This window comes from Dreissena polymorpha, chromosome 16 (genome assembly GCF_020536995.1).
Source record: "Dreissena polymorpha isolate Duluth1 chromosome 16, UMN_Dpol_1.0, whole genome shotgun sequence".
Lineage (NCBI taxonomy): Eukaryota > Metazoa > Mollusca > Bivalvia > Myida > Dreissenidae > Dreissena > Dreissena polymorpha.
In genome coordinates, this window is record NC_068370.1 from 33,849,719 (window position 1) to 33,862,337 (window position 12,619).

Genomic DNA, 12,619 nt, shown 5'->3' on the forward strand with positions numbered 1-12,619 from the left:
ACGAGGTTCATATGTTGATCCCATATGAGCTGAGTCTGAGGTATGCAAGCAAAAGGATCAGTAGAGGTTCATATGTTGATCCCATATGAGCTGAGTCTGAGGTATGCAAGCAGAAGGATCAGTAGAGGTTCATATGTTGATCCCATATGAGCTGAGTCTGAGGTATGCAAGCAGAAGGATCAGTAGAGGTTCATATGTTGATCCCATATGAGCTGGGTCTGAGGTATGCAAGCAGAAGGATCAGTAGAGGTTCTTATGTTGATCCCATATGAGCTGAGTCTGAGGTATGCAAGCAGAAGGATCATTAGAGGTTCTTATGTTGATCCCATATGAGCTGAGTCTGAGGTATGCAAGCAGAAGGATCATTAGAGGTTCTTATGTTGATCCCATATGAGCTGAGTCTGAGGTATGCAAGCAGAAGGATCATTAGAGGTTCTTATGTTGATCCCATATGAGCTGAGTCTGAGGTATGCAAGCAGAAGGATCAGTAGAGGTTCTTATGTTGATCCCATATGTGCTGAGTCTGAGGAATGCTAGCAGAAGGATCAGTAGAGATTCATATGTTGATCCCATATGTGCTGAGTCTGAGGTATGCTAGCAGAAGGATCAGTAGAGGTTTTTATGTTGATCCCATATGAGCTGAGTCTGAGGTATGCAAGCAGAAGGATCAGTAGAGGTTCATATGTTGATCCCATATGAGCTGAGTCTGAGGTATGCAAGCAGAAGGATCAGTAGAGGTTCATATGTTGATCCCATATGTGCTGAGTTTGAGGTATGCAAGCAGAAGGATCAGTAGAGGTTCTTATGTTGATCCCATATGAGCTGAGTCTGAGGTATGCAAGCAGAAGGATCAGTAGAGGTTCATATGTTGATCCCATATGTGCTGAGTCTGAGGTATGCAAGCTGAAGGATCAGTATTGCTCTTCTTATGTTCGTTTTTATTGACACACTGGGTTTGGATACACCATAGATCTAAAGTTTAAAATAACTATTATACAAAGAACTGGTATTTTTCTTGTTTGAAAGAAATTCTTCAAAGATATTTTGCAGCAATTAAATTTTATGTAAAAAGAGCAACAGTGCTTTCATAAAAGCGTACAAAATAATGACTTAAATGTCATATTATTTCCTGCATGTTGAGGTATTGATGAAAATATAAAAAGCTCAGTTTATCCTAAAATGTCTTACAAATTGTCTGTTTATTGTAAGGTAAATACATAAATATTCCAGCACATACAGGTGCAGGAATGTTAGAATTGCCTTTAAAGCCACCATTGGTTATATATCACCTTTATGATATCAGCATTGACATGCTGAATGTTAAACACATGAAATTGCTGAATGAAGTATTTTGGCATTGGTCAAAATTGTGTTTGATGTTTTATGTTGGGTATACATTTATGATGTTTAATAAATACATTGTTGGTTAAGGAATGGTTTCCATATCTTTGTACAGTTTTGGTGTTTTAAGCCACGACAGTATTTGAAATATCAGTACATACAATTTGGAATAAAAAAAATAACCCAGATTACTAATACTTTAAAATGTTCTTGCTTGATACGTCCAAGCTGAATTTATGGTAAAGAAGCATGCAGAAGAATTTAATTACACTTATAAAATTATTTATATTGTAAACTCACACTTAAGAGTATAATAGAAATGCTGTTACATTATACTGCACAGGTTTTAAATTACCGCCAACAGATTTCAACTAAAGGCATTGATGCTGGTGATATAAACCAAATTAATTATTGGGTTTCAAAAGAAATGTGACGTGTTGGTAGTAAAATGTTTGCATTAAGTGGAAATTATGTTTTCTGGCATGTTAGTTTGTGTGCTTATGGTATAAATATGGAAATACTTGGTTGGGGTGATGAAACATTAATTTACATTGTCATGTAAATGCAACTGGTTTTCTGTTAGATTGTTAAAGGAATGTTTAATTGAGGTCTAAGTAAAGCTCTTTATCAGAACAAAAAATAAATAAAAAGAACAGCATTTCTTTAAATATTTTACATGATGTTTTATTTTTGTTCTTAGATTTTTATTCACACATCCTTTTTACCTTTCACTTTATCTTTTTAACTTGTCATTTAGTAATGAAAACAACATAGAGGACAAAAAACATTTGTCTAAATTATGGTAGAAATAATTCTCCACTCATTTTTTGTTATTTTACCATTTTGAGTTATAACATATGTTCATAGCCAGGCCCACAATTAATTGTTAAAATAGTAAAAGTTATAAGTTTTGCCTAATGTCAAATAGTTTATGGTTGACTTAAATGTCATGACAATTTTAAATATTACATCCCTTTATTTATTTTTGTTTTGTGGCACACATGCTCTGACAGTCCTATTAATTTTGCAGCAGTGTTGCTTCTCCTGACATGTAGTGTATATGAGTTCAGTTACATGAAACACAAGTGAAACAGTATGAAAACAGAATGACAATACAGTCCACTCTCGTTATCTCGAAGTCGGCGGGAACAAGCAAAAATATCGAGATAACGAGAGTTCGAGATATCCGATTAGGCGTTTTCCAGGAAAAAATGAGACGAAAATTTACCTTGCTTTTATAACATCTAAATACTTGCTAAGTGGTCTAATTAAAGCCGTCACCGTGTGGCATATTACTCTGTACCTGATATATACGCGTTTTTAAGAGGCACGATTAATTTTGCTATTTAAATGCTTAAAATGACGTTTTAAGTATTACAGAATTGCATGAACACATGCAGTTGTAATTTGTCTAAACTGTCTAGTAAACATCCGGTAATGTTGCTATTTAAAGTCATGATGCAATTGACGTCCAATCAAGACGAGGGTTTTCTATATGAACATGCGCAAATCACGTTCCGGAATACTGAACTGATAATGACTGTTGGAGTTCAATGATAATACAACATTCTGTAAATGTGCGACGGTTTATATACGCAAAAATATTACTCAATGCATTTTGGAATGTTGTTTGTATAAAAATTAGTCTTTTGGACTTTCGGCAGGCTGTGTATTAATTGCAGTTAATTGATGTTAAACTGACAGTTAAAGTGACAGGCCTTACTCAAGTGTTAATGGCTAAAGACATTACACACGTGTGATCATTGGTGTAATCAACGGATCAAATTCCTACCGCTCAGTATCGGGGGCAGCCGGGCGAAGCTGGACGGTGAAGTATCAAAGAAAACAAATTTCTCACCTTTTGCCGACACTGGGGCAGTTATTCGCACATCGATATAAACCACAGTAAATACATGTACAATCGGGACTCGGGACAAAATTTTATATCGACATATCGAATTATTCGACATAACGAAAATCGAGATACGCGATGTTTATTTATATAGATAAAGAAAGAAAAAAGTTGGAACATTGGGCTTACTTCGACATATCGAGAATATCGAGATATCCGATGTCGAGATAACGAGAGTGGACTGTAGTTTGTCATTCTCTGTATCATAGAATGATTGAAGTTATTGGGAACTGTGTGGCTATCAGAAATTATCAGTAGTTTTACTTAAAGTCTGACATACTTGCAGAATTCAAGTGTTCAATACCCCAATCATCTCCTGGGGTGCACCAGATAATAGATGTTCATTTATAGACAGATTGCAATATACCACATACCTTAAGACCCACAATTTAAAAAAAATCAAAATCCAATGTTTTTCAGTGAAATCACAAAATTTAAAGGAAAACCACAAATTTGAAGGGAAAGCAATCATTTGAAGGGATACTTAAAACAATGCAGTATTGTTGTTTTTTTTTACAGACAATCGGGAACCTCAAGCAACTTATGTTTTTTGACGGCTGCAAGAATGTGATCCACAGTCTTCCCAGTGAGATAGAAGGCTGCGTTTCATTGGCTGATCTCCACCTGACAACCAATCGAATCCAGGCTCTGCCAGACACCATCTGTAACCTTGGCAACCTGACCACTCTCAAGGTGGATGACAACTGTCTCGCAGTGTTGCCTCAGAATATGGGAGCGTAAGTGAAAGTTTCCTGTAATCCATGTTACTTTTATGTATTGTTACATAAAGTTTTATTTACATGTGTAACGGTTTGTGCGAAATGGTTGTAGCTCATTTATGGGAAATGGAAATATGATAAATGCGATAGATAAAACCCTTGAATTGGCATCAGTATATTGTTGGGTGACTTTGATTTTCTCTTTGGATTGATCCACAATTGTTTTATTGATACATGAACAATTCTACAAAACTTGGTTACAATTTGGCACATTACTTAACATGATGTACTAACTCTTTATCACATTTGCATTCATGAACAGGTTACAATCTCTGTCAGAGTTGAATGTCAGTGCCAATGCCCTCACAGAGTTGCCTCCCTCCCTGGGGTTGCTAAGATACCTCCGCACTCTCTACGCAGACGACAATGAGCTCGCTTACATTCCTGCAGAGGTAACAAATGTTGGGTCCTTTTTCAATTCATGAACATCCAAAATACAGTGAATTCTCTCTATACCTAACACTAACTTGATCAGACCAAATATTCAGTTTTTAGGGAGTTTTGGTTTAATGAAAATTTTAGGCAAATACAATCTAGCATGTGCATATATAATTAAGATTTCTTTCCACAGTTTGTAGTATGGCACTTATAACATGATATTTATTTATTACTATATAAATGTACATAAAGGCCATTCTTTGGTTAACTTTTTTTTCTCTTTGGATTAAATATGCTTGCACCCTGTGGCACACGCTGATGAAATTTATAACTGTCAATTGGCAGTCTTCCCATCCAGTTCAGTTTACAAAGAGTTAATTATAACTGCAACAAAGATATATTCTGCTTTAGTTGTTCGGTAACAAGCGATCTAAGTCTGACCTACATAGGTATCTACCGTAGCACATTAAACACGTAGTGGGGGGGGGATCATGACCGTAGCATCTGTTTGGTTTTCAGAAGATTCAGAGGAAGTGTGGATGGATATTAATGAAGAAATAATATGGTATAACTATAATGAATAAAAAGACCTAAGAGTTAGGTTTGAAATACTGGGAAAGACGAACAATTCAACATTTGAATTTTGCAATACACTGACCATTGCTGCGATTTTTTTTCTTATTATTTATCTGCATATAAATGCCAATCCAATGTTGCCCATGTTTCAGATCGGTAGCTGCACGGGTATCACAGTGCTGTCCTTGAGGTGCAACAAGCTGCCCTACATTCCGGACGAGATAGGACACATTCCCCGCTTACGAGTTCTCAACTTGAGCACCAATCAGCTTGTCTGTCTGCCATTTACTATCACCAAGTGTAAACAGCTTCAGGCCCTGTGGTTGTCAGAAAACCAGGTACATGTTGTATATTGAGGATATGGGTATATTGTTCCTTATTAAGCAATACATTTTATAATTGAACTGTCAAGTCTCCCTGGTATTTGTAAAACTGTGATTGTAATTGAGTAATCAATAAAGCTTTGGTTGCCATTTTATAAATTTTCTTAAATTGCTTATTTTGTTAAACATACATTTTAGAATGAAATGTAATGTTTTAAAAACAAAGGAAAACTAAGACATGAACCACAGCCACCCCCCTGGATTTTATTTATTTCTTTGTTATAATGGAACATGTAATATTGCAGTAGCAGTGTGTTTTTGACAATAAAACAAGTAGTACATCTATAAGGACATACAATTGGTGAACAATTACTTGTAATTGAACACTCGCTATATGCTATCATTAAGATAAAAAAAAACTGCAAGACCTGTACCTGTTACTGATTTATCAGATTTTCTGTTTCATATAAAGACAGACAGCAAATTTTTTGATATTATATAATGATATTAGAATTAAAGTATGCATGTTTGAATTAATCATTTCAATGTCTGATGTAATGCCTGGCCTGTGTTTCAGACTCGGCCCCTGGTTCCCCTGCAGTCGGAGCATGAGCCTGACACCGGCAGGAAGATTCTCACCTGCTACCTCCTGCCTCAGAGGCCTGCACAGGACTCAGGTGTGTGCATAGTGCTTGTACCTGAATGTACTATATTGTGCAAAAAACACGCTACTCTGAGGGTACAAACAAAGCTGGCCCCTTTAAAAATACTTTCAAAACAATTAAGTATGATTATTTGAAAGAAACAACGATTGGTGTTTAAAATGCTTCATCAAAAGTATGCCCCCAAGAAAAGTGTAAGTTAACTGACTGTTGTTTTATAACTGAAATATTGTTGGCAGCAGCTGACAAAAAACATCAAAAAAACTTGTGAAACATAAACTCAATATGTTGTTGCTAGTTTTCTTCAAAATTCGAACAAAAGAAAACAAAATAATGTATCAGCACACTGCTCATTGGCTGACTGGAACAGTCCCCTTTATGAATCAAGTACCAAAATTGCCATTTGTAGGAGAAGGTGGTGACACAGACAGCTTCCACGCCTCTATGTGGGACGAGGAGAGGCGCAATAGACAGCAGATACACTTTGAGTTTGCAGACGAATCAGATGTCGATGTAAGATAATGGGTGTCTTATTTGTTATAAAAAATGTCAAGGGAATTGTTATGCTGCTTTTATAAAAAAAGATATTCTGATGATTATATTTTGTTTAGCAAATAAAAATGTGAAAACAAGAATTAATGGTTTACATCAGTAAACAAGAACTAGGTATCCTGCTTTTATATCTTTTGGACATACCTAAGACAAACTGTGAAATTTGTAATTCAACTGCTTGTAATTAGAGTTGCTTCCTTTTTTATGTCCCCCACCACTATAGTGGGGGACATAGTGTTTTTGCCCTGTCTGTTGGTCTGTCTGTTGGTCTGTCTATTGGTCTGTTGGTTTGTTTGCTCTAACTTTAACATTTTGCCATAACTTTTGCAATATTGAAGATAGCTAGCAACTTCATATTTGGCATGCATGTGTATCTCATGGAGCTGCACATTTTGAGTGGTGAAAGGTCAAGGTCATCCTTCAAGGTCAAATATATAGCTTCAGAGCGGTGCAGAAGGGGACATAGTGTTTCCGACAAACACATTTCTTGTTCATGTTTGTATTTCTTGATAAGAAATAAAATTAAATCAAAGCATGCTTCCAAGAAATGTTTCTTACATTTAATATTTATGTCCCCCTTTGAAGAAGAGGGGGTATATTGTTTTGCACATGTCGGTCTGTCCGTCAGTCGGTCGGTCGGTCTGTCCACCAAATGGTTTCCGGATGATAACTCAAGAACGCTTAGGCCTAGGATCATGAAACTTCATAGGTACATTGATCATGACTGGCAGATGACCCCTATTGATTTGCAGGTCACTAGGTCAAAGGTCAAGGTCACAGTCAAGGCCAAGTTTGGAGGGGGCATATGTCTCCGACCGCAGAACACTTGTTTAAAATTTGCATTAAATTTGAGTTCATTCATTTTCCTATGTAGGGTAACTTTATCAGACAGCCTACGCCCTACCCTAAAGAAATGCGGGAAAAAGCACGCCACCTGAAAAATCTCGCCTTACGTCAACAGATGAGCAATGGTCAAGGGTCAAGGTCACAAGGGGAGGATAATCCAGGATATGAAGAGGTAGATACACACTATAAAAAGATGGGATTTGCCTTGATTTAGTTACATAGTAAACATGAGTTGTTATTGAATTATGAAAATTTTTGATAATATTATGTTGTGGAATAAGCAATTAAAATGTTGCACCAGTCATTGATAAGCATGTGAGATCATAATTGTGTTGTTCTGCACAACACAGTTATCATATTTTGTTTGTGATTAAAGTCATAAGCATATTTTTGTGGTTTGAAGGAAGTAAAGCATTTAATAAATAAGTGATCTTTTGTGACACATTTTCATAAGGAACTTAGCTTTGAATATCAGTTATTTATGAAAAGGGTAAACAGATTTTGTTTGCTTGGCTCAAAATTTATCTGGGCAATGCACAATTCAAATCTTGTCACCTGAATGATTAATTCATATATTGATCAGGAAGATATTTGAATAAACAATTTCTGAGTGTTCTATACCAAATATAATTCTTTAGTCTTCTTCATAAGGCCCATGTCATGCAAAAATGGGTTGTAGCTCCAGGCTAGCCTGCGCATGTTCACAGTCTGGTCAGGAGCTACGCTGACGGCTAATGTGACAATTAAACCTTGCATGACTTTATGGCAGACAGGTAAGCTCCTGACCAGATTTCGCAGATGCGCAGGCTGGTCTAGAGCTGACGTGGTGGTACATTGCATAAGACCCATTTTTGCACAAAGTGGCTTATATTATGATCATAAACTTCTGTATGGCTTTTGCTTATTGTTTTGCATAGGTTTATTGCAATTAAAGTTTATAAAAACACTTAAAAGAAAGAAAATATTATCTTAGCTATTTCATAAGATAATTGCATATGTTTATCATGTATTAAACTTTAACTGATGTCTTGCTGTTTTGTAGAAAATGACCTTTGTCTTTAAGATGGTATAGTCAATAATACCAATAAATGTATGCAGATATATCTGGCACGTTCCCATAGTTACGATAGGTCACTCATTAACCTTCCCGTAATATACTGTATCAGTCCTATGCATAAATCTATTAAATTCAGTTACTGAACGTATATGAAACCCTGAGTGTGTGTACAATGTATTCATATGTTCCAAGATAGATTAAAATTCTAGAGCACCCTGTTACATAGTTTGAGATGACAGAACAATGTTCTACTAACCATCTATTTTGTCCACTCCCTACAAGTGCTATTGTACGATTTCAGCATGGAATAATGTGTTCATAAAAAAGCACAAATATTTGAAATTTAAAAATATGGTCAATGGATGATTCTGACTTGTCAAGGTTTAAAGGATTTTGATATATTTTAATTGTGTACACAGTAAAACAAAATTAAGACATCATAACACTTTGGTAGAACCCTTTATATTTCCCTTATCATTCTTAGTCTGTGTTATTCACAATAGAGGCAAAAAGCTGTGGTTTAAAGCTGTAAAGTACAAAGATATACCATTCTGGATCTTATCTGCATACAATGTTTGCCGTGTGATAATATTTATTGAATGGTTGATCACATTTTGATTTCATTTGTGTACTTATATAATTATTATTCAGCAAAAAGAACATTAACTGTTTTCATGATTTGTCTTTTTTAACAAATTTAAGAATAAGATTGAAAGTTATATTTATCCCTACACAATACAAGATAGCAATATTTTGAATGTTAATATTTTGTTTTGAGGAATTTTCTTAACACTTAATGTGCTTATTTATTTTTTGTGGTATGTCTTTTATGGTCATGTATGTTTATTGTCACTTGATTATAAGCTTTGAACGGTGTTTTTTTTTGGACTAAACCATTGTGTCAATTTGCTTTACTTACTTAATTTTGACCAAATAATTTATCTCAAAGTAATATGGTTTTGAAGTCATTGGTTTACCACATTGTCATTCATTTTCAAACCATTTTTATTTGTTATGCCCCCCTTCGAAGAAGAGGGGGTATATTGCTTTGCACATGTCGGTCGGTCTGTCAGTCGGTCGGTCCGTCCACCAGGTGGTTTCCGGATGATAACTCAAGAACGCTTGGGCCTAGGATCATGAAACTTCATAGGTACATTGATCATGACTCGCAGATGACCCCTATTAATTTTGAGGTCACTTGGTCAAAGGTCAAGGTCACTGTGACCCGAAATAGTAAAATGGTTTCCGGATGATAACTCAAGAACGCTTAGGCCTAGGATCATGAAACTTGATAGGTAGATTGATCATAACTCGCAGATGACCCCTATTGATTTTCAGGTCACTAGGTCAAAGGTCAAGGTCACGGTGACCCGAAATAGTAAAATGGTTTCCGGATGATAACTTAAGAACGCTTAGGTCTAGGATCATGAAACTTGATAGGTAGATTGATCATGACTCGCAGATGACCCCTATTGATTTTCAGGTCACTAGGTGAAAGGTCAAGGTCACAGTGACCCAAAATAGTAAAATGGTTTCCGGATGATAACTCAAGAACGCTTATGCCTAGGATCATGAAACTTCATAGGTACATTGATCATGAGTTGCAGATGACCCCTATTGATTTTCAGGTCACTAGGTCAAAGGTCAAGGTCACGGTGACCCGAAATAGTAAAATGGTTTCTGGATGATAACTCAAGAAAGCTTATGCCTAGGATCATGAAACTTGATAGGGAGATTGATCATGAACCGCAGTTGACCCCTATTGATTTTAAGGTCACTATATCAAAGGTCAAGGTCACGGTGACCTGAAATAGTAAAATGGTTTCTGGATGATAACTCAAGAACGCTAATGGCTACGATCATGAAACGTCATAGGTACATTGATCATGACTCGCAGATGACCCCTATTGATTTTGAGGTAACTAGGTCAAAGGTCAAGGTCATGGTGACCCGAAATAGTAAAATGGTTTCCGGATGATAACTCAAGAACGCTTATGCCTAGGATCATGAAACTTCACAGGTACATTGATCATGACTCGCTGGTGACCCCTATCGATTTTGAGGTCACTAGGTCGAAGGTCAAGTTCACGCTGACCCGAAATAGTTAATTTTTTTCCGAAAGATAACTCAAGAACGCTTATTCCTAGGATCATGAAACTTGATCGGTAGATTGATCATGACTCGCAGATGACCCCTATTGATTTTCAGGTCACTAGGTCAAAGGTCATGGTGACCCGAAATAGTAAAATGGTTTCCGGATGATAACTCAAGAACGCTTATGGCTAGGATCATGAAACTTCATAGGTATATTGATCATGACTGGCAGATTACCCCTATTGATTTTCAGGTCACTAGGTCAAAGGTCAAGGTGTTTTGGGGGGCATATGTCTCTGACCGCGGAACACTTGTTAATAACAGTGTTATATCAAATAATTGCCCAACCCACCAACATCGGGGAAGTGGGTGTATATTGCTTGGCACCTGTCTGTATGTCGGTGGGTAGAGAGGTCTGTCAGTCGGTCTGTGGAATGTTTTGTATGATTGAAATCTAGATAAGTTTTTAACTACAATCTGAGATGCGATAAGGTCAAATCTTACACAGGCATGTAACAGTTAATGTTTTTCTGTACAATATCTTAAGAGTGCTTTCACCAATTAGCATGCATATTGGTACTTTGTCATTGGTTACTTGGGAAAAATGGAAGATGCCTATTGATAGTTAGGTTAAAGCTGTCGTTGGTTACTTGGGTGAAATGGAAGATGCCTATTGATTGTTAAGTCAAAGGCCGTAGTCAGAGGCATTTGTGTTAAAAATTTGTTATGGTTCTGAATAATAAAACACATTGACCTACGATTATGCACATTAGTATAGATTACATTTGGGGAAAAGGCTTTCTTATTTTGAGGTCATGAAGTCAATGGTCAAGGTCACCTAAGCTTGTATGAAAAAAAAAGTTTCTGCATGATGTTAAGAAAATAATTTTACCTTTCATCGAAATTTGTATGCAGGTAACTTGGAAGGAAAGATTGAAGCCATTGATTCTCAGATCAAAGGTCAAGGTTGCAGGGCCATGTAACAGTAAATTTATTTCTGCACAGTATCTTGAAGATGCTTTGACAAATGATCATACAAATTGGTTTTGATTACTTGGGTGGAAAAAAACACGCCTTTTAAGTTTGAGATTGTCAGGTTCAAGATTAAGTTCACAGAGGTATGTATCATGAAATTGGTTTCTGCACAATGTCTAGAAAAGACATTTAACTATGATTATCAAAATTGAATACTGGTTATTTAGGAGAAAAGAAATTGAGGTCAACAGGTCATAGATCAATGTCACATGTTTTTGGTACCTGAAATGTGTATCCCTCTAGAAAATTCTATGGATCATAAGATATATGCTGGTTAGTCTTGACAAAAGATTGCCCTGTATGATTTTCAAATTAAGAGTTAAAAGGTCATGATCACCTTGACGACTTTGCTGCAAGTCAGGGATGGGCGGGTTGGAGAGCATATTTGTTTTTTACAAACAACTCTTGTTAGATTGCAAAGTTTAACGAAGTCTTAGCTTATGCTCTTCAGCTGCTCTCATATTTCGAGCTCTTTTGGTATTTCAGCGCCGCCATAAAGCTTTGGTGAGCTTTTGTTCACTCAGTTAAGCTACACTGCTTGTATTTAACTCTCAGTTATTCTGCATTTTTCTAACATTACACCCTAGACTTTATACTTTATGTGATAATAATATTTTTCAGTTAGCTTCCCAATATTGTTATAGCATTTTGACTGGACCATCAAGCACTGTTGTACAGCGCAATATATGTATGTTTTCATGTTAAATTCACAAACCAACCAATTGTTGCCTCCACTGTTATTATAGCACTTCATGCATAATGTACTTCAGGTTACATTATTAGCCTTCATTTAACATTTATATATTTACCTCCCAATAAAGCACTTTATTGCTACTGGTAGTAAAATACTTTATTTCACAACTTTAATTAGATAACCAGCTGTTGCCCATTTTCATTTATGAAATTGTAGCTGTTAATTGCACTCATTTGGGTTAATTAAAAAAGAAGTTATAATGGACAAATGCCATTAGGTTTTTGCTTTATTTAAAAAGTCACATGTGCCATCAACAAACTACCTAGATTTTGTTTTAATTTCATTTGCTAGGAACACAATTATTTCTGCA

The 12,619-nt window shown here is 36.0% G+C and overlaps 1 protein-coding gene across 8 annotated transcripts in view; it reads left to right on the forward strand.

Annotated features, from left to right (window-relative positions):
* Positions 1-12,619, forward strand: part of LOC127861382 (erbin-like) — a 100,703-nt gene that overhangs the window by 70,297 nt on the left and 17,787 nt on the right. For 6 of the 8 annotated variants that reach the window (XR_008040190.1, XM_052399803.1, XM_052399802.1 and 3 more), the window contains 7 exons: positions 3,773-3,990; positions 4,295-4,424; positions 5,139-5,324; positions 5,887-5,986; positions 6,381-6,484; positions 7,398-7,541; positions 8,412-8,435. Coding sequence is in view for 7 of the 8 variants with exons in the window: in XM_052399803.1 (XP_052255763.1) it covers positions 3,773-3,990; positions 4,295-4,424; positions 5,139-5,324; positions 5,887-5,986; positions 6,381-6,484; positions 7,398-7,541; positions 8,412-8,435 (906 nt within the window). In the remaining variant the exon portion in view is untranslated. Of the gene's footprint in view, positions 1-3,772; positions 3,991-4,294; positions 4,425-5,138; positions 5,325-5,886; positions 5,987-6,380; positions 6,485-7,397; positions 7,542-8,411; positions 8,436-12,041; positions 12,060-12,619 lie in introns of all 8 variants that reach the window. The other 2 variants (XM_052399804.1, XM_052399805.1) reach the window with 2 other exon arrangements.